Here is a 24,797-nt window from a genome sequence, read left to right on the forward strand (position 1 = left end):
TGGGCCTGAAATGAATTTCAGTTATGTAACATGCAAAATCAAGCCAAAGGAATATGATAAGAGCCACCTGCAGATTTAGCAGATGGGTATTGAGAAGTGGTGCAGAAGTCAGTTTGCATGTATTTTTTTTTACTGAACCATAATTTTGGATCAGAACCACTGCCGTTTCACTAATACACTGGGGCCATTTCTTTGTCTAAACATCAAGTGAGACACTATTTTACACATTTAGTTTGATTCTTTCTGGGTTTTTTTGTAAAAAGTCTTTCACGGGTTTACCTCATTTGATGGGAAAACAGAATTATTTTTGGCAAGATGAAATGTTTTTTTTCTACTTCTGCAGTAAATGGAAGATGTACAGTATCAAATTTCTATTTGAATAAAGATTTGTATCATTTTAATAGTTTCATATGCACATGTAGAAAATGTACATTCTACTAAAAAGCAGTGATTGGATAAAAATTGCATAAAATTGGTAAAATATTACTTGTAAGCATTATGTTTGTTTGACTTTATTGTAAGTTACATATTTTATACAGTAATTAAAAACCCAGACCAAGCCGTGACTATTGGTTACAAATCATTCTTTCCATTATAATACGCAGTGGACCTCCTAATGTTTCTTTCTAATTGGGTTTTGTTCTCTCTGACCTCCATTAAAACACATTTCAGTTTTTTTGTTACTTGAATACACATCCTTGGGTGTCAGATAATGAAAAAGTCTGAAGTCACAAGGCTAAAAACCAGGCTCTGCTTATTCAAAGTCTGTGACAAACTGGGGAAACAATATGTGCTTCTCCGGTCTTGGGAGTCCTTGCACTGGCTTCCTCTCAGGTTTTGAGCTGATTTTAAAATCCAACTGCTTACGGTAGCTGATGTGCTGTTTATTTCCCACCATGTGACCTTTGCTCATGTCATTCTAGATTACTACGTCCACCTACTGTTCTTTCATATTCTGGGGGTGACAGGGCCTTTTGTTACATCACCCCCAAATAAATCAGGGACTCGGCCACACTGAGAGCTTTTAAATAGACTTTTTCAGAAAACAGCTTTTTTTGTGGTTTATCTTCTCCATGCTGCTGCTTTGTTTAAGCCTTTGTAATTCTTACCATTTTATTTTATTGTGATTTGTGCTTTTAAGTATTGTAAAGCCCTTTGAGACTATTGCTTTTACAGGTGCTATATAAAATACGTTATTATTAGAAAAGCACTGAACAAAGGCAAGGTATTATTATTATTATTATTATTATTACATTATCTAAAGCAAGTGAATAGGTAGGACTTCACGGTGAAATCACTATTTCCATTAATCGACAACAGGATTGCATTATTTACCGCATCCAGATCCTACAGGCAGCAGGGTTCCATAGAACTTAGCCTGACAGTGACCTAATATCCTCAACAAGCCTAGATTCCTAGATTCCCTACGTGGGATCTCAAACTAGGAAACAGTTTGTGCTGAATAAGGGGTAAGTTCTTTGTCTTAAGATCTGGTGTAGTGTAGTTTCCTTTGTCGAGTTCCGATGCTGGAGGGCGAACAGAGCTTCTCACTTTTTGCTTCAGTGTCTTCAGCTCACAGTCAGTTGTGAGGGCAAACAACAGAAAGACATTATTTGCAATTCTGCCTGCAGGAAGATACACTCAGTGTTTGTCAAAGGATGGACACTTCAGTGAAACAACTACAGTATTATTTTACCACAGGGCAAACTGATGTCTGACATCGATGCGCTTTCAGAAAAAAATGGAGCAATTTACAATAATGCAACTCACCTGCTTCACTTGTTTTCACTTATCTGAATATCCCAAAACTCACTATTAAATACCATTTGGTTCCTAATTTGTGAGTGCTTGGATAGCAAAAGATAGAACAAGGAAAGCAGCTTGCTGAAATGTTGAAGGCGGAAATGTTTTGATGATGTCATGCTCCTGGCTCTCTCAGGGGTGCTGAAGGGCTCTGGCACCATACGACCAGCTGTTTGGGTCTGCTGGATGGTCGTTCTTGCTCAGGTTTTGCAGATCAGCTGCTCAATGGTGTGACAGTAGATTCAAGTGTAGTGTGTGACCACATTTCTTATATTTAAAAAGCTGGAATACTTTGCTGTTGTTAAGAATGACACTTTAATTTTAAGATTTTACCATTCTGGGAAATGAATGGTTAAAAGATACTTTATTTGGTTCTGTCTGAAACCTTACGGGGGATTCTGACTTTGAGTCATTTAGTCATAATCCCACAGATGGCAGCTTCTCACCATCGTGTCCTCAGCCAAGCACAGACTCCAAATGTCTGAACCTGCAGCTCCTCTCATACTGAACAGGATTAACAATTGTGACAGCACAGCATCAGCAGGGAAAAACAAACCTGTTATTTAAACTCCGATTTAAAGTGTGAGAAACAAAGCTTTCATATCCCAGTTTACTTATGAAAACACTTTGGTTTTAACTATCATGTCTTGGTGAAGACATCAGAAAGTGATGTAGTCTATAGCTGGGAACTTAACGGCAGTTGATAACCTCACCAGTCTGCATTGAATGGACCTCCGTAAATATAACTAATATGATATGTTCACTAGCAATTACTGCAAGTAAGAAAAGGTCCTCATCTTTACGTCTTTGGTTTAAGTACCATGCTATTTTATGTTTTTGTGTGAAGGTTTTTACCATTGCGCTGCCTTTCTTGATAGTCTTAAATACCTTTGTCTAAGCAACAGTAAGATCAAAGGCAAATCTATGTATTCATTTTTATAATTTAAGAACCATTTTTAAAAACACCCTTGCCACGTGGCATATGTAGAGTAAGGCATTGCAGAAAGCTGTAGAGATGTGACACAAACATGAGTTTCCTCTTATTCCTCTTGTTGCTGTTTCCCTCTTCTCTGTTCTTACTTTATCACATTTTTCTATGGACCAACACTGCCATTTGCAACCCTACTTCAGAATGTTGTTAAATCCTTCTAGTGCTGTACTAACAGTGCAAGGCAAATATTAACTAATAGACTGTTATAACAGATGATTTTAAAAATATTTTTTTACTGTGAGTTGGTTGTGTCCGAGGTTCTTGTTTCTATTCCAGTGTCCTCAGGGACAGAAGGGCTTGTCTGCACGCTGTGGTTTTGTTCCTTCCAGTTCTGCCCAGGGCATGCTGATACACGGTGGGATAGCAGGTGTACATGTGTCACTGTCCTGTTGGAGCCAAGGCTCAGAGACTCAAGAGCATCACACCCCTCAGGATGAGGTTTTGCAAAAATATTTTCTATGATAGACAGTTTACATCCTTTCCATGGACATTCATAAAGTACACAAAGTGCACTTTAATAAGATAAAATATTTTGCCCTGTAGAGAAACAAAATTTTGCAATGATTTTTGTTCTGTTGCATCATTACTCTTCCCATTTATAATTTTGCAGATAAAACTCCATCATTTTTCCTTCATTTGTCTTATAATGTGCATAAAGTTCACACTTCTGACCACAGAATTAGATACACTGCACTGCATCAGTGTTATTAATTATTAACACCTGGCAGATACAGCAGCATTTAATGTAGGCAAGTGCAGTGTTTTGCACGCAGGTAATAAAAACTATATGTAATGTGTTCGCTGCTTGAGGCAGTATAAGCAGCAGTCTGTTTTCATAAGATGAATCCAAGAGCAGGCAGGAGTCTGGCTGTGGGAACAAGCAGGGCAGCTTGAGCAGGGAGCACAATTGGTGCAGCAAACAGGAGAAAGCAGTTGAATTGTAGTCCAGAGTCGAGTCCAAGACGAGTAAGGATTGAGGCTGGGTAAACACAGGTGTAGTGCAAAAAGAAGTCCACAAACAGAGCCATGTAAACAAGCAAGTCCAAAAACTTGACAGTATGAAGAGACAGTATGAAGCACAAATGTAGAATCCAATCAATCAGGAGTAATTAATCAATTAGGAGAAATCAGGAGGAAGCGAGGGTCCAGAAACCAGGAAACTAACATACCGATAGATTGGAATTCAGGAACGTGAAGTGAAGCTAGGGCCGTAGCAAACTCTATGACAGAGTTCCCAAGCAACAAATTCATGGCTTAAGTAGCCTGAAGAACCTGAGGCAGGCGTGATAGTAAACTGACTAGAGGTGGTACAGGTTTCCTGTAAAACTAGTCAAACTCCATGACAACCGATTTTGAATGGCAAGCGAGTGGAGGTGTGGCCAGCTGCTGTATGAATACTAGCTTGACCCACAATGCACCAGTGAGTGCATTGTGGGTTGAGCTAATATTCACACAGCAGTGATGAGCATTACACTATACAGTACATACAAAATGGGAAGTATATAAAAAATAGGAAGCACTGAGCTAGTACAGTTTTTTATGGAAAAAGCCTGGGTGTTTATTTTGACACATCTCTTACATTTTCCAGTCAATGTGGGGAAGCAAAAAAAAATAATTAAAAAAAAAATGTTAGGCTGTACAATCAAAAGTATAAAATTCAGATCTATGGATGCTATGTTCAAATTGTACAGTACACTAGTCAGGCCTCATTTACAACATTGTGAACAGTTTTTCTCACCACTTTACAAAAAAGATATTGCTGCTTTGATGTCAGAGACAAGAAACCAGATAGATTCAAAGGACTGAACCTTTGAACAAAGACTATGAAGGAATACAATATCCAAAATTATCAAAGGCACTGACAAGGTTAACCTGGCGGACTGCTTCAAAATAAACAGTAAAACACAAACCAGTGTTGAAATGAGTGGAAACTTCAAGAAATTGCATTTAGAGACAGGAATGAAGACGCTACTTCACCCAAATGGTTGTGGGAGTGTGGAAAAAGTTACCCAAGCATGGTGTTGAAGCTGATACTCTGGCTTCTTTCAAGAAATGGCTGGATCAATCAACTACTAATTACTAAACTAGTAGTACCAAATGAATTCACGCTCTATGGGCTGAAAGGCTTCCCTACTTTTTAAAATATTTCTTATGTTCTCATTGTTACCATTGCTGGGCTATAATATGCGCTCTTTAACCTTGTGGGCACGTACCCAGATTTTTTACAATGGTCTTCCCAGAGATGTACAGATTGCCCGGAAGAGGGACTCGTCATCAGCTGCCATTCCTGCAGATGACTGAAGAAGTCTTATTCTGCAGCCAGAAACCCATGGCGAGGCATTGCCATGACATTTAAACAGAAACTACAAAGTCCACACAGATGCCAATAAGATGACCTGGAACTTACTTACATCATTTACAGAAAATACGTGGCTAATCCTATAATTCTGACCACCTGCCTAAGTGCACCGAACATAACACCAACTGAAACTATGAAGGCAGATCATGTACATTATACTTTATTTAGATATAGGGAATTACTACTGTATATTACTGCTGAAAAGCCTTCCAAATGAAATATTTTGTAATTAGAACTCGGTGAAGGACAAAGGGCTAGAGAAAGTGCAAGGTAAACATGTATGAAAATAGTTATTCTTTTGACAGACATTGATATTTTTATGGATTTTATTTGGCTCAAGAGAAAACAGCTATTCTTTCAGGCACCACCCACACTACAGGTGATGCATATAAATACACCCCACTCACACCTGAACATATTTCATGAATTGTTTCGTGGAATGCCATCTGTTCATCCTGCATCGCGTTTTATGGCTGGTTGCAGAGGATTGCTTCAGCATGGTAAACACCTCAAATGTTTGGCAGCCAAAATAATCCTAGATTTGACTAGTAAATCATCTACCCTGTCATCACACTGGGATAAGGTAGCTCTCTCTAGTTGCTAGGTGATATTTAAATTTTCAAACAAATGGCCTTTTTGAAAAATGACTTCACTGGGAAAGTCCAATCTGTTAACTGCTGGCTTTTTTTTATCATCTTATTTATTACAAAATTTTAAAAGAAAACTAAATTCACGGCAGGGTAGGTTACAGTATGCAAAAGGTGTAGATATAGGCTGTAAAAAAATAAGTGAACAAAACGTCAAGATAACCAAGAATAATCTGTCAATTTACAACATGTAAAAAAGATTAATGCTGTAAAAGAAAAAAATAAAAATATAAAGAATATTTAAAATAATAAATGACATTTTAAGAAAAAGGTCACTTTTATTCAACAGTTGCAACAGTTAAGAGCTGCGCTAGTTGTAAAATCCATCACTTGTCACTAAACAAGGGAACTACCTGAGTAAACAGCAGCTAAAAGCGCCATCTAGTGTTCACCTCATCCTTTGATACAAGATGAAAATATTAAAGAAAATTAGTCTGAATATTGGCGAAGGATTTTACGACACTGGTCGGAAATGTTGTCGCTAATGGACTTTTTCAAACAAGCAGTTGATTAGGCCTATTTAATTCAGACGCATGGAGATGCATATTGATTCGTTTTTTGTGTTCCTTAAAGCACACGATATACTCACCCAGTTCGCCAACATATATAAAAACCCTAGGCTTTGTTTCCAAAATAAATAAAACAATAACTTCCTAGACATAGTACATGAGTAACTTGGTTTAGGTTAAAAAAAATACACCAAACCCTTTAAAAATCTCACACGTGTCTGTATGGCAAGATATCAGTCTTTATCAAAACAGAAAAGCTGTTCTCAAACAAATCTGCCTCATGAAACGTTTAAACGTAGTGAAGGCAAAGAAAAACGGATGTAGCAGATTCCAACTCGCCTGCAATTTTAAAGACTTTGACGGCAACCAAAGGAAAATGGGCAATGTAGTCTCTTAATTTAATCGTGCTATGTCGGAAACTACGCGTAGGTATTCCGCAGAACTACATCTCCCAGAATACCACCCGGACTGAATTATTCATGTGATTGGATCTATCAAACATGGCTGTTCTGTATCAGTTCATGAATTGTAGGACCTGAAACTGGAGTTACACGGGAATGATATCAATTTGTTACCGACTCTGAGGAACGGCGTATAAACTGTACACCAAAATGCAGAAGATAAAATCGCTAATGACCCGGCAGGTGAGATATAACGACAATCAGTTTGAAAAGGAGCGGTGCTCCTGGCTGAGTAGGCTGTGCACAGGTGTGGGTAAAGCTGGCTTTGTACTGTAAATGTTTAAATGAGATGCGATTCACGATAAAAGAGAAACGGCACTGTGCGTGGTCTGAGAAGAGGTCGAAAGCGATACGCACATTTATCCTGAATGCACCATCTTGTTTGAAAATTAGTCGGTTTTATAGGTCATCACCTTTGAGGGATATAGAACAGACTAGCTAAACTAACATACTTGAGATCAGGCAATAGGACTGGGGTAATAGTGATAGCGCTGTCCTGTTTTATATAGTTCAGTGGCGCAGAACAGACTGAAATCTACTCCATGTCGTACAACAAGTCTTCCTCATCTCTTTTATGTTGATAATCTACGTGGAGCACATTCCGTAATGGAGTGTGGAAAGTGGGCGTACAGGGAAGTCCTTTTTATCTCGGAATGTACAGTACTACACGTATGACTGCGCACGCTTTCGGATATCATGATTACATATTTATTTATCCTGAAATAGTAGCCAAGCGAGTGTTGCCACTAGCCAAAGGTGATAAGTGTTTTACTGTTTTAAGTTTTGAACATTTAGTAGTACAATATATCGAGATTGTTGCTTTATTTTCATTCGCAAAACTTCATTAGAAACTCTCTCTACTCTTGTGCTGTGCGGTATGTGTCATTAGTTACTAAAACTAATTGCCATAACACGTTTTGAGAAAAACAAATACCGATCAGAAAAGATCAAGCTTTCCAAGCTAGCTTTGCATTCCAAAGAGCCAATGGACATTATTCTTTAATAGGCACTAATAGGGACACCCATGGCCATCAGTGACGATTACAAATTGACCCAGTAAAGCATTAGAGTTTGAATGCTAGGCACAATTATGGAAGTGACGCTGCATTTCTTGGTCAAATGCGGTGTTCTTTAGAGCATTAAAATATTTACATATGAGTAGAGGCAGTTGTAGTTATGGTTTTTAGTTGCTGAGTGATCAGGGGAACCCATTCAGCTGTTTTGTGATTGAGTTGTACTCAGGCTTGATGTGGTTGGGTAGCTCGTTCCAGACTCCCACTTCACTTTGTGCTCAAGAACTGCCTCCTGTTCCCAGTTTTAAAAACACTTCCCTGCAGTTTCCATCTGTGTCCCTTAGTTTATATCCCAGGGCTGCCTGCCCTGTGATTTTAGAGGCTGTTAAATAGTTAAATATACTAAGGTACGAGACAAAAGCATGGCTGTTCTGTACTGAAAGGTGAGTTGAAGTAAACAGTCCAGCCAGCAAATGGTGACTATGGTTGTTGTATGTTTTGTAGGGTCCCAGAAGTCCCCAGGAGAATGCAGGTGACCTCAGCCCTGTGGAGAACTTCAGGATTCCTAGCAAGGTAAGGATATGTAGCTCTTATGTTGGTATGTATGTGGTACCTATCAAGACATCTACCCCGGTGTCCTGGCCAAATTTCCCATTGGCCCTTACCAATCATGGCCTCCTAATAATTCCCATCTATGAACTGGCTTCATTACTCTGCTCTCCTCCCCACTGATAGCTGATGTGTGGTGAGTGTACTGGCACACTATAGCTGCCGTTGCATCATCCAGGTGGATGCTGCACGTTGGTGGTGGTGGAGGGGAGTCCCCATTACCTGTAAAGCACTTTGAGTGGAGTGTCCAAAAAAGCACTATGTAAGTGTAAGCAATTATTATTATTATTAAGAGTACAAGAGCTATTTCCAAAACATTCAGCCTGAATTAATCACCAGCCTTCAGGTCGTTTTTAAAAGGGGTCATTACCAGCTGTGCTTGCCAATACAGTCAAACAACTTACAGTGAGGGTACCTGCTGGTTGTTCATTTTTCAGAGGTTCTGTGTTATTCTGAGTGATAAGGGTGGACTTATGCGAATGCTATGCTTGCTCCTTTTCCAGTGTCTTTTCTTTTTTTAGAAACAGCGTTACCACCTTGTAGCCTGTTACCACTTGTAGCTCAATCTAAACAGGGGCTAGGCTGGGTCAGACCTGGAATGAGAGTTCACTAACAGTTGTGGCAGTGAAAGTGGCGCTGGTTGACCAGGAGGAGGTGCTGTTACCTCTAGATTTGAATGTCCAAACCAGCATCGCACTATGGCAACGGTCTACTGTAGGAGGTGCCATCCTTCAAGGTTTTATTTTTAAATGTATTATTCTTTTTCCTTTTTTTCCTTTTTTATACCATAGACTGATAATAAAGGCCAAATTGAAATTCTAAGGACAAAGGGAGTACAGGAATAGACACAAATTTCCTCTTACATGGAAGTGTCTTACACAGACGTGTCATATACTGATACTTAAGCAAGGCTAGGCCTGGTCTGTGCTTGGATGGGGGGCCTGTAGGGAAAACGGGATTTGCTGTTCTAAGTGGTGCCAGTGACCAATGGGTAATTTTACCATCCGGACCAGAATTTTCAAAGCAGCTTCCCATTATGGTTGTGGGTCACATTGTGCTGTAATGGGTGCTGTCCTTCTGATGTTAAACAGGGATACTGGTCAGTTAAACTCTCTGTGTTTGGTTGAGTAGGCATGCTAATCCTGGTGCCCTGTCCTGAGTTCCACTATGGGTTTGCACAATTTCGCAAATCTAAATGTCCCCTTTAGTTCAACTGGAAAAGCCATTTCCTACTTGGGCTGGTGGTATAGAATGATTACTAAGGAGTTGCTCTTCGTGGTGGGAGAAGTGGGTCCTTTCTTATATGTAAAGCACTTCGTGTGGAAAGTGCTGTACAAATAGGCTAAATCGAGCTTAAAATGTAAAAATCTAAATCTTAAATAGGCTATCATCATATATGTGCTCATGGGGGTTATTAAATGGTCACTACAGTGATCGACTTCTGAAGTTTTGTGACAGAACACCCAGAATGTTTGCCTTGACTGCTGATTATTTGAAATGTTCTGATGATGACAAAATTCCCAAAACATTTTCGGTTGAATTTTGCTTTGAGGCGAGCAATCGTGTTTCTTAGCAAGGAGCGTTTTATGATGGTTCTTGCTTTGTTATCGGTATTTCAGTAACGTTTCCTATTTTCCCTGGAATCTGCAGAACAAGATTAGAAAGAGTATGACAAAAAACAATTACAGGATGAGATAAGATAGAATATGTAATGAGCATATGTAACGAGTTCTTTATCAAATGATTGGTATTGGGCTAAGATTAAAGACATTATTGAAATAGTAAATGAAAGACTCAGGAGGGTTTTGCATGTTACATTTTTGCAACAATTGAAGCTGGGAAGTGATAGTATACAATATGCGTCACTGATAAGGAGGTAAAGTATAAATTAAGATGTCAGTATTGTAATTATTTTTATTTCTGAGTGGCTGGAATAATAGACGAATTCTAATAAAATTATGATAATTGGTGATTGGTTGCATTGATAGGCTTCTTGAATGTTATATATGCTAACACAGTACTTTGAATCAGCTTGAGTAACAGGTTTGAGGGGGTACTTTTGGCTTATAAGTAGCCCCTCAGAAATATTGTTTAAGCTTTTACTCTCAGGTTCAAACTTCCGTTTATTTACTGATCTGCAAGTGTGAGAATTGCAATAAGACTAATTGTATAAATTATGGATTCTGAGAAGGAATGTGTGCCTTAAGTGACTGTTGCATTAGTGGTTTTTGAATGATATCTCATGTTTCCTTGAGTACAGTTTGTAAAATACCACCAATCCCAAGACCTAGGGATTTCATAATAGTGACTGCTTGTAGTACCCAAAACACTTCTGCCTCTTTAATACAGAATTTGTATTACTCAGCTATCGGAAGCTTCCTTAGCGAACACCTGCTAAAATTACTAATTTAGTACACCAGCCATTTCATTTCATTAGTTTCATTTTATCGTTTCAGATGTATTTTACTTCCACCTTAACAGTTAATTAGTGCTGTTGTAGCTTTGGAAGAACTTTTTTATTTTTCTTGTTTTAGAAATTAAAATAAAAATATTCATTTCAATTTGATCTTTTTGACCTATGTTGGAAATTCTTTATACTCCTTTATTTTAACTGGATCCTACTATTTTTAGTTATTTTATAAAACATTTTCTTTTCCCTTTTACAGTTCTCCTAATTGATTTGTCAAATTATTTGGAATAGCTTTTGTTTTGCTCACTCGCATGTGATAAATGTGCTCTGTGCTTCAAGCAGACACTGTGTGAACTATTGCCATCTATTCTCTAATGATTTCATATCTATCTTATCCCATTATCCTTCTCCTAAGATCTGTCTCATTCCTTCAGTCAGCTTTCTGGAAAGTGGTAAGTGTTTGTTTTGGACACAGCGTGTTCAGTTTCGGAATATCCTTCAAAGCATTCAATAGTATGATCACGGCTCTCTGGTTTGTTTGGGAAATGGAACATAGAAGGTGGAACTTCCCTTCCACTCTTCATCACTCTTCCTGCCAGCTGGCGAATATTGACCAGTCCCATTTGTCTCCTGTTGATGGCATCACTGAGCCAGTCCCACAGATGTTTTATTGGACTCAGGTCAGGAGAAATGGCTGACTATTGCAGTACCTCGACATTGTTTTCTTGAAGTTGTGCCAATGTAATCCAAGCACTGTGTGTTCTCGCATTGCCCTGCTGGAGTATGGACACTTCCTGATTAGTTTGCAAGAATGGAAAATCTATTGGCTCATTTACTTCAGTGTCATAGTTTCTCTGAACAGTGCGATTGGCCTCAATCTGCATTCTTTTCCCCACATAATCACACTTAAACCACCACACAGCTTGGCTTGAGCTGCAGAACAGTCAGCATAGTGGCTGGCATGATCTCCCTAGAGATTGGCTTCTGTCATCTAAAACAATATTCTTCAAAGAAAAAAACACTCTGCCACTCTCCCTGCCTCCACCCGAGACCTTCTCTGTCTCACAGAAGTTGTTTTTTTGTCTGTCTGCTGTCAGCATTGCCCCAGAGTGGCTCGTTAGAATGAAGATCATTTCATGCAGTGAACTACACTGATTCTGTTAGTGCTCAGGTTATTTCATCCTGGAATTTTTTCATGCTGTTGTCGATGCAATCTGAGAACAATTATGCAAATGTACCATGTGCATGTGACAGTCCTGGGCTAGTGTGGTGACCCTTTGCTTTCCAGTTCATGGCCTGACCCTCGTAGACCTGGTTTTCTTCTTTGGCTGGATTAGTCTCTAATTGGTTGAAGCATAACGTTGCTCAGACAGGCCACATTCGGTCACGCTGGTGTCAGGCAGGAGATCATCACTACTCGAGCAGGACGTGATCTGCTCTTGCATTCATTAAAATCTCTGTGTATAGAGATTCAAAATCAGCTCTTTGGTGATTTTAATTAAGCAAAATTAAACTGGGAAAACAACGTGGCGGATGACTTTAATTGTATACAAGAAGATTAAATACAGGTTATTGCATGATTATTAGATACATATTACATGATTATAACAAGTTATTAAATGCAGATTATTATATGATTATTAGATGAAGATTATTACAGTTTTGTTATCCTTGCATCAGTTAACTACTTCCTACGAAATGGGTTCGATGGGCCGAATGGCTTCCTCTCATTTGTAACCATTCTTATGTTATTGACCTTGTGTTTGTGTCTGTAGAGTTACTGAGTGTCAAACGTAGGCCGACGTGTTTTCACTATGCATTAGTTCAGACGTCTTGCTCATGTTTCCAGAAGGGGGTAAATTGCCTTAAAAGGCCAGTCAGAGTTCGACAAAATGTGCTGTTTTTTTTTGTAACAATTAATCTCAGCATTTCTCATCAGGTTCTGTTTTTAAAATATCCGTCAGTAAATTGTGACCCAATGGTATTTTGAATAGACTGTCAGTGTTCTGCATTCTTTTCCTCCTCTCAATTCAAATGTTGTCTCTTTTCTAAATTCCCATCATCATTCCCATTATCTGTCTGCCCTGCCAAAGGAATACCTGAAAGGGGCTTTGTCAGCATATATAACAAGTGACCTGTATATTGTTATTGTTGCTGGAAGGTGTTTTTCACTATTTATTTTGGTGGATCGTTCTGGATTATTAATATAATTTGAACTGAGCTTTTCTGTGTTACTCCACAAGAAAGCGTTTAACTGCAAGGCAAGTGCAGTTGTTTTTGGCGAGTATAAGCTGTTTTTCAGCCGTGCAGAAACACTGTAAATGCAAGAAGTCCATTGGCTTGTGGAGAAAACACTGTTCACCCTCCAAGGAAGAATGTGAGTACTGGTATTATAAAATAGATCTCTCCACATTTCTTTTTTAACCTTTCATCTTAATGTGTGGTGACACTGAGCAAAAACATCCCTACCTGTTTTTGTTCTCCTTTTGAACAGTCAGAATAAATAGAGCTCTGTTTCACATGACCCGATGCCCTCATGCCAGGCAGTATGTAACATTGGAACCCCTCCAAGAAGTTAGGTTTCTTTTTTATGCTGACAATACAGTAGGTGTCTAATTTAACCTTTTTTTTTTCAATTTAGTGTTGCAGTTGGAATCTAGTTGATGTCTGCAGTTCGTCTAGAATAATGAAATGAGATGTCGCCAGCGAACTGCTTGCATGCTGTTGAGATTTAACTTTACAAAGCCTGGTGCATGTTGTTGTAGAACATAAACATCTTTAGTGGTTTGTGGCAGTGCTCATGTACTGAACTTGTTTTTTTTTAATTCGAGTAATATCCAGGATTCATTTCCCTGAAACACAAAATTAAACTAATCTTTGCTCATGGAACGTTGACATAGTTCTCTTTCAGTCCTCAAGCATCCCTGTGCGTGATATCGAAACACCCTCAAAGAATCTCCTTTTCACTTTGTTTTAGCACCTATAAAACCTACCTTATGTTAACCAGAATACCAGGGTTGACTTGATATGTTTCAATGCTCTTATTGCAACTCAGAAAAAAGGCATTTAAATTGTAATTGTTTTTTGATACTTATGTTTAAACATTACAGCTTACTGCATCTGTACCATTGCTTTGAGATCTTGTTACTTTTGTTGACTGATATTTAAATCCCTAAGCCTTCAGTGTTAGGATCAGTCCCACATTCTTCCATACTGAAGATGATGTCATCGACTGCTCGAGTGCCTCTGCTTCTTCAACCCCTGGTGGGGACACTAGGATCATTACAGACACAAAAGAGCTTGTTCATCAGCTGACAAAGAACAAAGCCATGGCTTCCTTCTCTGTGTGCGCGGAAGGGAGCTGTGTCTGTGCCAAAACCAATGTGACCATCTGCAACTTCAGGTGGAGACAGGAAGTGTCAGTCAGCTTCAGAGCATCACAGGGGTAAATGAGCAGGGATACTTATGTGTCAGGAAGAACATAAGAAGGGTTGCAAAGGAGAGGCCATTTGGCCCATCTAAACCATTTAAGAGTTAGTAGTTAAATTTATCTGAGGATCACGTTCCAAATTTTACTTTTACCAGGATATCAGCTTCCACAACTTGGCTGGGTAGCTTGATCCAGGTTCCTATAGGGTTCATACTAAAAAGAACATATGTAAAACTCATGGTTTGTTAACAAATTGCATAAAGCAGAGATCCCTTTCTCTTGTAGTCAGTGAGCAGGACCATATTCATCCAAGGACTGTGTCTAGTATGTCCAGGAGGTATTCACAAGTGAAGAAGGGCTCATTTAACCTACCTGGACAGGTTCAGTGAACTACCATAGCAGAGCAGAACTGATAAAGCTGCTGAAAGAGTGGGAGAACAGTCTACATATAGAGCTCCATCAGAATTCCTTGCTCAGTCACCTACAGCACACCAGCCTGGCTTAGTAACACAGCGAGACTGATATATTTACATTATTCTGAGCTGGGAGTACTTCTGATTTAGTATTTACATAATCAAATACCAGTGTCACTTTAGAGTAATTTCTTAATTGTGATAAATTGTAATGTGGGAAATACTTATCTTACTTTTTCTTTTGTAATGTATTGATGGCTTTTGTGCCACCAGCCATATCACCCTGCAGCTCCCGACCACTGGAGCTCAGCAGGTGTGAGCCTGGTCAGTACCTGGATGGGAGACCTCCTGGAAAAAACTAATATTGCTGCTGGAAGTGGTGTTAGTGGGGCCAGTAGGGGGTGCTCACCCTGAGGTCCATGTGGGTCCTAATGCCCCATTATAGTGACGGGGACACTATACTGTAAAAAGGCGCTGTCCTTCGGATGAGATGTAAAACCGAGGTCCTGACTCTCTGTGGTCATTGAAATTCCCAGGGCATTTCTTGAAAAAAAGTAGGGGCATCCTGGCCAAATTTCCCCCTGGCCTTTACCAATCATGGCTTCCTAATAATCCCCATCTCTGAACTGGCTTCATCACTCTCCTCCCCACTGAGAGCTGATATGTGGTGAGCGTACTGGCGGATCATCCAGGTGGGGCTGCACACTGCTGGTGGTGGAGGGGATCCCCATTACCTGTAAAGTGCTTTGAGTGGAGTGTCCAGAAAAATGCTGTTTAAGTGTAAGAATTATTATTATTGTTTTGCTGTCATAATTGTACAGGACAACTTGCCTTTTCTGTGTTGTTGTACTATTTAGCAGGCGGTATTTCTGACCCTTTCCAGCTCGATTTTTTTCCACTTGCTTTAATGCAAACAGGAATCTAACAAGTGGGGGTATAAAAGAAGAGTAACACACAACCTCTCCATTGTTTGTGCTGTAATGCAAGTAAATATACTCTCCACAGCTCTGCCCTGTGTGGCTTTGTTCAGGCACAGGTTGCTTGTACCTTTTTATCCTGCAGTGGAGTGGAAAGGTGTGGCAGGCTTCAGTTTCCAGTAACAGGCCACTCCATGCATGACGCCCCACAAGTGGACTGTTGTGCTAAAATAATGCCAACATTCTGGGCTCTCATTTCCAGCTGGATCTCAAATGGCAAACATGGCTGTAAGGGGACCTTACAGAGCCTCTGATGAACTCACTGGTCTAAGTTAACAGCCCCTCTCTTAAGTTAGCACAACAAAAGTGACGTGGAAGATCCCAGCATTAAAGCCTCCTTGACACAGATGTTCAAAAAAGGTCTGGGACAGATCTTCTGGTTCTTAGTGTAGTGATTGGTTCACAAACAAATGATGCAAATAGTTGTCGAGCTCTGATTTAACTATAAAAATGGTATGCTGTCTAGTCTGGGACAGCTAAGCTATCTTCCCCTCAAAAACCTACAGACAGAAAAATCTAAATGCTGTGATGCTCATGTACTCTCAAAAGAGGGCATACAAGTATCACAGATGTGGTTAACACCAGCCATCTGTCTTCTCCCCCTCTCTTCACCCCAGCGCACACACCCCCACAAGCGAGCCAGATTCAAGTTTCATGCTCTTCACCACAGCTGACCGCATTTCCTATTAATCGGCTGTCAATAGGTCAGTTCACAGGCTGTGCATCTCCACCCCGACCTGTGTCTATTCAGGTATTCAGTGATTAACGAACAGCAGCTTTACATTGGTAATGAGAAGGAGCCTTCGAGCTAATACCTTACTAGCCTCTAATGGCCACCCCATTATCATGTTGCCCCAGGAGTGCTACATAACCTTGGTGATCTGTTATAGTCACCTTAGCATATTATTAACATCTCAGTACTTCAGTTCATTTTCTTTCCACAAGCTAGTGGTGTGAGTGTGTCTCTCAGTCCTCGCAAAAGATCTGGGGGCCCTTGTGTGCTTTGTGTCACTCTGTCTGAGCTCATTTCAATACCACAGAGCTCTGTGTATTAAGTGCTGTGTTGCATTAGGGGTGATTCTGTTTTCGGCTGGTTCGGTTTGTGTAATAATAACAGACTGGCAGCCTGGTGCACCACCAAGTCTAAGTTGGAGGTTAGCACTCGGATAACTACACTTGAATTGTCCAGTATTGCATATGTGTTATTTTATTGCTGAAAATATTTCTCGGCGAACTTTTGATATATTTGTCTGCCAAAGTAAAAGAAACAAAGTTTTTCTTGTATAATTTAAACATAATATTTCTGCATAGGCCCACGTGCAATTTCTGTTATATAAAGCAACTTGTCTGCAATATTTTTGATAATAACATTACATTGGTGTTGCCTATTGGAAGTAATGGTTAAGTATTGGTATTGCACAAGAAAATGTTTAGCAGTGCCTCCCTAATTTTAAGCTCTAAGTTCAGTCCTTATAGTTCTGATTTACACAATCATACAGTATGTACAGTAAATAGAAACTGAATAGACTAGACAGTCGAGCAAGTTGACAGCAGCTGAGAGTGGTGCACACCTGGTTTTTGCAAAGAGCCTCTTGAATGGTGACTGTCATTTCTGCAGAGCAAAGGAGAAATCAGTTATTCGCAGCAGCATGATTAATGGATTAAGTGTTTTTGTTTTTTGATTGAGCCTGACCCCCAGCCGTCTGGACTGGAGGATAAATCGAAGCATTCTCCTCACACCTTACAACCTAGAAGAGATGTGAATGAACAGTACAAGTGTCTGAGATGGGTCTCGGGGTTCAAATAATTGATGTCTTAGTTATATGTTGCTGCAGATGCCTTTGTGAACATCTGTGGCAGGATTGTCACCCTGCTTGTGGTCAGTGGGGTTCTAGAGAAGTTTGTTTCAGTGTGACGTTCTAGAAGATGGAACAATCCCATCCAGTTAACAGACAAACAGGGAAAGAGCAGGTGTTTAGTAGCAGAAAGCAGGGAGTTACAGTATAATGAAAATCATTATAAATGAATACATTTGTCAGTTGAGTTGACATGGATTAAATTATGTGCGACATGGGTGACTCAGGCGATGCATCATGTGGACGGATGACTTCTCGTGCGTTTTGTTGAACGTGTGCACGTGTCCTGCTACGAGAGGTACTACAGCCCAGACTCTTAGATTGAATTACATGGTGGCTCTTTGGCTTTGTGTGTGTGCTCTTCTGCCTGCACCTGCGCTGTGAATTTGGAAATCTGCCTTCGGTTCAGGGCTTGTTATTGTCAGATGAGCAGCTGAAGAGAAGTGGGGTTTCCTGTGAAGTGCCCTGTCAGCCCCTTGTCATACTTGCCATCTTCTAATGGAGCTGCAGTCTGTGGGGACTGTGAATCTGAGACTGTATTATAGATTGTAGTCTCTTTGTGATGAAGTGTAGACTGTCATACCTGAACTTACTAAAATGATTGAATGCGTTGCAGTTTACTCAGTACTTACAGTTTCAGGTCATTTTTTAATTGCATGACATGTATGTAAATTTTCAGTGCAGCCAAGTCACATTGATATGTAAATAACTTTCTTAAGAATCACTTTGATTAGTTTTCTCCCTTTTCCTCCACTCAAACATTGTGGTTTAGACGTATGCAAATTCCTTGCAAATGTTGGTGTGGAAACTGCGGTGATTGAAAGCTTTGTAGACTTAAAATTAGTCCAAACAACAGCTATAGCATCGAGTTTGTATGCAGTTCGTTTTTTCATGCCTGAGATTGTGCTTTGCAGGGGATTTGCATAGATTATGAGGTTAATGACATTGTGCTTCAATGAGCTTTTTATTCTTACTGGATGTCTGTACAGATTATAATTACTTTGAGGGTAAACTCACAGTACTCCCAGTAAGGTACTTTTAAACTGTCGTCGAGGTTTTCCGTGATATTTGAGCTCCTTGTGATGTATGGCCCTTAGGGGCCAATAGGTGGAGCTGTATAACCACATTTTACTGTTGAAAGATTTGCAGCATGAGAATCTGATGAGGGAAAAAAAACTTAAGACTTATGTAGCAATTGCTGAAATGAGATATTTTTAAGTGTTCTAACACATTTGAGTGTGAACAAAAAACGTCTTGTGTGAGATTAGTGTCCTTGTCAAAACTTGTAGCATCAGTGCAACATATTTAGGATGTTTTTAGATGTGCTTCAGGACTCTTTATGTCATTAGATGAATTATTTGTGAGGTTTAACAGGAGGTGGCGTTCATCTGCAGAGCAGGTTTCTGTCAAAAATGTGTCTACTTGTGTGAAGTAATATTCATACGAAAAGAATGGATGTTAAAAACATTTTTAATGAGAGGTAATGCCAACTCCTTATAAAACTTTCTGCTCTTATATTGATATCCTTCATAAAATGTCTAATGAAAGAAACGGGCAATTGCAGTAAGTGGAGTATATTTGTAGGATTTTCTTCATTCAGCATCCCTTCTTCACTCTTCTCCATGCACTCCAGGAGCCAGACTTTTTATCATAGGTCTTACTGATTCAGTATTCCTTTGGGGCCGAGAACCGATGTGAATATTAAACTGATCCATCGATTAAGTGACAATTAAATAGGCAATGACTGAGGGAAATGAGGTGACTCATAAAACACAGGGGAATTGTATTTGTGTTGGTGTTTGCAAAGCTGAACTGATGAAGAGTTTGTGTTTCTTATACTGAGACGCCTGGATCTGGTATATTAACAGAAGGTCTGATTAGCAGTCATTAATGTAACTTCCTGCAAATCCCAATTTTCGGTTTATTCATTAATTTTGTTTTCTTAATTAGCAGTGTGTTTCAACTTCAGTCAGAATGGAAGAAGAAGAGTTGGCAAAAGGGTCTTCTTGTTACCACTGTGAGTGTCTGCACATACTGAGCCAAACAGAAAGAGAATGTGAGAACTGAAGGATGATTCCTTTTAAAAGACGGTTAGGCATCTGGAGACAGTGATAAAACTGAGGTCATGTTACTGTAGTCTCTACATTAGCTAGCATTGAAAATGTCCAATTGCAGCTGCCGATGGTGTTCAAGTTGAAAAATCTGGGAGTCACTTCTGTCTAATGTTTGAGCCACGTTATCCATCATGTCACTAACTTGTCTTTCTTTCATCTTCAGAGTGCTTCAGTTCTCTCAGTGCCCACTGCGGAGACTCTAGGTGGCCTACATGTTTTTGTTTCCTGACTTGAAATGATCTGCAATGTCTCACTTGCTAGGTTGTCAAAGAGCACGTTCTAGAACTCCTGGCCATCCAGAGCTCTGCAGCTTTGAGATGCAACTTGTTTCTTTCTCTTTATTTACAACATGGGTCTCCAGCCCCAGTCCTGTCATTCTTATAGTTCAACCTAGTTCTACCTTTTGTTATCAAGGAACACTTGTTTAAGCACTGAATCAGTTCACATAAGTAATTAAGCAAATACTGTTTCAGTGAAGGGAGCATTGGTTCCAAAAGGGCTAAAGGATATTATGTTTTTTATTTTGACTGAACTCTGCATTGCTTAATTTGAATGCACCATGTGATTATTAGTTGATGGTTAAATTGTTCTAGACATTAATAACTTCGATGATTTATGTCTACCTATAAGTCTTGATTGGCTGGTTCTCTCCAGGACCAGGGTTCAAGACCCTTGATTTAGAAAATAATAAAGGTTAAAAATGAGTGGAGGCCATGTGGTGTAGCCTATAGTTGGTAATTAGGAGCTCATTGTTCTGAAGAGATCGTCCAGCTGTTATTTGAAGTAAGCCAGCGAGCTGGCTTTAAGAAGATGGCTGGGTGGCCTGTTCCATATTATCAAAGCCCTTTGTGTAAAGAAGTACAGTACCTTCTGTCCTTGGCTTTTAAATTCACTTCCGCATAGTTTCCACTTGATCAAGAGAGAAATATCTATTTATTCTACTTATTACTACTCCACTATATTACAACTGTTTCTTTTGCAAGTCTGCTGTTTAAATTTGATACCATGAGAGGACAAAAATGTCTCACATAATTATAATTACTACCGACAAGACCAGTTTTCAGTAGATTGAAGCCGACATCTTCATTTATACAAGTATTATTTAACAATATTTTAACTGTACTTCAGAGTGATAAATACCAAGATTGTTTTTTGGCTAAGGAGATTTTGCACAGAAGTAGCCTAAAAAGAAGCTGCTTCTCAAAAATAAGTCTCAGGCTGTCTTGGTTGATGCAGCTGGAATATTGTTATGTGGCTCAAAAGTGGGTTTGGCGGTGGAGTCTGAGTACGCTTGTGCTCCTGTGTGCCGTCACAGGGTTTCGTAGCTGTGAGCCAAGAAGTCAAGAAAACACAAGGAAAACATGCAACGTCAAAAATCGAGTATGTTTACCGAAAACAGTAGGCAATTCAAAATCTGAAAAATGAGCAAATCTAAAGTAGATTTGTGTGTTCATGGAATCTGCCATGTTTCATTTCAGCAATTGTTGCCATTCCAAGGAAGTTGGTTGTGAAAAAGCAGGTCATCCTTTCTTCTCCTGGTTCATATGAGTTTAAGTCTTTTGACAACTGTCACACTTGCGAAGTGTGGAGTTGATCGACTGCATTGTGTTTGACCAGGGCCGATTTAAAAGTGGGGAAAACTCCTTCCAATTCCAGAGAGTTCTATGCGTGGATGTCAATGACTTATTTGCTCATACTAAAATGGGGAGTTATTCGTGTATTTGTGATTGGTAGAAAAGATACACTCCCTGTAGTTAGAAGCAGCTGTGGATGAGTCATTCATCCTGCTTCGTCAGATTCACTTGCAGAAGGACAAGAAAAGCTAAATCATTTCTGACTTTCCAGTTCCCCCCGGTGTAGTCAGACCGAAGGAATTACTGTGACAAAAAAGTAGCACTCTTTATTCTGATGGCTTTAAGTGTGCTAAGGAAATGATTGCCACTGTCTCTTCTTCTTTGCAGTCTCCTACCTTTCTCGGGTCTGGCTTTCCCAATGAGCGATGATTCATCCCTCCCCAATTCCCTCCACCCACTCCTCCTTTTCTGCTGCCTACTCATCCACCCACATACAAGTCACCGACTTTTTTTTTTTTGTTTTGAGCTGCTGCGTGACAGCTTTAAATATTTGCACTCCCATCTTGCTGGCTCGTGGTTTTCTTAGCACTGCATTGTAGAGTCATTTTCAAAGTGAAAAAATCCTGATTGTGCGAGCGCTGTGCTTTCACGCAGCATGTCACTTTTGGCCCTCGGTGGAAACTGTGAAGGACTATTTAATAGTGCGGTAATTGTATTAAAGAGTAAAAGACTGATCTTTAATAAGCAGAACGGTGTTTTGCATTCTCAAAAGTCTACTTTTGAAAAGTTATTGCCTTCTTACTAGAATCCATATACTTTGCCGAAAGCAGAATGACTTGCAAGCACTAATCTGCAGGCTTTCCTGGAATACAAGCATGATGCGTTCCAGCAGTATTAAATCCACATGCTCTGACGGTGTGGTGGTCTTGAATTGTCTTTCTTGTCATCTGTGCCATGGGGCAGCCTGGTAACCGAATGTACAGAACTTGTACTGACTTTGTTTTTCTCTTCAACAGGAGGAACTGCGGGAAATGAGAGAGCAGCCCATCGACCCACAGGCCGAGCAAGAAATAATTAATAGTATAGAGGAAGTGTATTTTTCCAGTGATTCGTTTGACATTGTGCAGCACGAGTTAGAGGTGAGCTTGCGTACTCTCGAGTATTTTTTTGTATCGTGGCATTCCTGCACCTTCTGAATACTTAGGAGACCGTGCATGAACGGGCCTGACATCTCCCAGGGGACAGTATGAAAAAGTTTAGCGAGATTCTGCCAAATCAGACACACTTCCAAGCTTCCTTTATCCCCGAGCAGGCAGAGTAAGCAACGTTTCTCAAAGATAATTCTCCCACTCCTGAGACTTTGGTATTCCTCTCATGCAAATTAGGGATTGCGTTTCACATAGTTTGCATCAAGGCCAGATTGATGGATTAGGTGGTTCCAGGCGGTGTGAAATCTCATTAGATTTAGCAGCATATTGTAACTCCAGCAGAATAAGAATTCAGCCAAGAGGAAAGCAGTTACGTGCACCAAACTGCTGTTGGCTGTTGTAAACTGGGTGAAGTTCTCCTAAATCTACTTTTATTCATTTGTAATTAAAGCAATTGTATGTACTTTCTAAAGCACCCTTTTATTGAAAATCAGTAATATTTCTAAGGATACTCCTTAATGACATCAATTAAACTGATTTTTGCAATCCAGTGATTGGAGTTAATTGTTGCGAACAATTTCATTTTTTTTGTCCATTCACAGAAACTTCCTCCTGTTCTAAATCTTCAAGAATTGGAAGAATACAGGGATAACCTGAAGAGACAGCAAGCTGCAGTAAGTGAGACATTCTACACCTGAGGCAGGGACACAAGTAAGATACATACAACACATAAAACATTTCCTTCTCATAGACTCAGTGAACTTCAGGACACAATTGACAGGAAATGTATACTGATTTTCTTGCAGAGGGACATTCTTAAATTCCCGAAAGATCCCACTCTACTTGACATGGAGAAGGTTCAAATAATAGGAGTGGATTCATAGCATCAATCCTAAGGTTCCATGTATGGTCTACAGCTAGAAAATCAGCTAAACTAGAAACATTTTAATGGCCTGAATTTTTTCAGTTAGTAGAATGGAGAGTGGAGGTTTTAGATCCATTAGGAATCACTGCCTCCGCCATTATAGAAAGTGCATGAGATGATGCCTTAACTCTAATGCATGTAATAACCAACATTCCCCCTCTGTAATACCTCTGAAGGATGTTGTTGAGAGCTGACAGACCATAGGTGCTGTGCAAACTATGAGACTTGAGACTTGATCAAGCTACAGAATGTGGTCGGGGGCTGAGGAGTTTCTGTTACGGTTTCTGTGGGCGAATTCACTGCAACACTGTATTGGAATGCTGGGAGCTTGCAGGCTTTGGAAGTGAGAGGTATAGAAAAATGGAAGAGGGAGAGTGGAGGACAAAAGGGATGTCAAAAAGGGAGAGGGAAGAGACTCAAGATGAGAGCAGGGTGGTTAAGATGGGCAAGAATGAAAGTTTTTAGGTTGGATAGCAATTCTGACGAGTAACGTGAGAATAGCAAGGAAGAGAAAAGACGAGGTGCAACACAGAGTTCTGAATGAGCAATTGGATAGTGTTGGTGTGAGACATGGCAAGGGGGAGTTGTAATAGTCTAGTTGGGAGACTATTAGGGCCTGGACTGGGAGTGGTGGAAAAGAATTAAAAGGCAAGGGGAAGATCGTGCACGTGTTGCTCAAAGAGAAGCATGAGGACAAGCTGGAGAAGAAATGTGCATTTGACAGGCAGGGGCCAAGAATGGCAGTGAGGAGGAAGGGAAGAAGGAGTTCAGTGTACATGAGGCTGATTTTAAGATGCTGGGTGGTGATCTTGGAGCTTTTGGTGGCGAGAAAGGGCGCAGATTGGGGAGGAGGTGGGGTGGGGGTGAGTGAGGAAGAGTTGAGCAAGATCATTATACAAATTATTTGAAAAGCTGTGGAAGGAATTGAGAGGCCCAGGGAGAGAGGGTATAGAGAGAGAACAGTTGAGGACACAGGACTGAACCCTGTGTGTGTCAAGCAGGCAGACAGGAGAGGGTTGGGTAGTGAGTACTTCAAGACGAAAGTGGAGAACAGGCAGTCCGTGGAGACAAGGCAAACACAAGCGTTTTAGAGAGCAAGGAAAAGGAGACAGAGTGATGATTCTGAAGGGGAAAGTGACAGCGTTGCCTTTCTGCCATGCTGCAGCTGAAGTGGACTCTTCATCCTGTCAATAAAACTCTGGCCTCAATGGTTTCTGCAGGGTTTCTCTGTGTTACTACTGTATTTATTCACAATATCTGTGTTATTGATTTCTACACAATTGCTGGTTGTGTCCCAGTGGTGTTAACGTGTCTGGATGTGATTGTTTAAATTCGCTGGATGGTCAGCTCTTGTTCTGTGTAGGGCCAGAGGGAGCAGCTCCATTGATTGCAGTGAGTTTGATCTGCTGTGATGTGTGTGGGCTTACAGGACGCACTGTGAGGAAAAGCCTTTGAGATTGTTTTCAGTTTTTGTAAGCAGGCAGCCTGCATATTGTACTGTATAATGTTTCTGTCCTCCAGATGAGACTGGTCCTGGGCTGCGTGGTCACTGAACGTC

At 40.1% G+C, this 24,797-nt stretch overlaps 1 protein-coding gene across 3 annotated transcripts in view; it reads left to right on the top strand.

The window, feature by feature from the left end:
• Nucleotides 1-6,783: 6,783 nt before the first annotated feature.
• vps50 (VPS50 EARP/GARPII complex subunit) overlaps nucleotides 6,784-24,797 on the top strand; it is a 133,802-nt gene continuing 115,788 nt past the window's right edge. For 2 of the 3 annotated variants that reach the window (XM_088928870.1, XM_088928872.1), the window contains exons 1-4: nucleotides 6,784-6,953; nucleotides 8,288-8,356; nucleotides 22,183-22,305; nucleotides 22,917-22,988. In XM_088928870.1, coding sequence (XP_088784996.1) covers nucleotides 6,921-6,953; nucleotides 8,288-8,356; nucleotides 22,183-22,305; nucleotides 22,917-22,988 — 297 coding nt within the window. In that variant the 5' untranslated portion in view covers nucleotides 6,784-6,920. The remainder of the gene's footprint in view (nucleotides 6,954-8,287; nucleotides 8,357-22,182; nucleotides 22,306-22,916; nucleotides 22,989-24,797) is intronic. The other variant, XM_088928871.1, reaches the window with a different exon arrangement.

The sequence above is a fragment of the Atractosteus spatula genome, chromosome 12, assembly GCF_055471065.1.
Source record: "Atractosteus spatula isolate fAtrSpa1 chromosome 12, fAtrSpa1.hap1, whole genome shotgun sequence".
Classification (NCBI taxonomy): Eukaryota; Metazoa; Chordata; class Actinopteri; order Semionotiformes; family Lepisosteidae; genus Atractosteus; species Atractosteus spatula.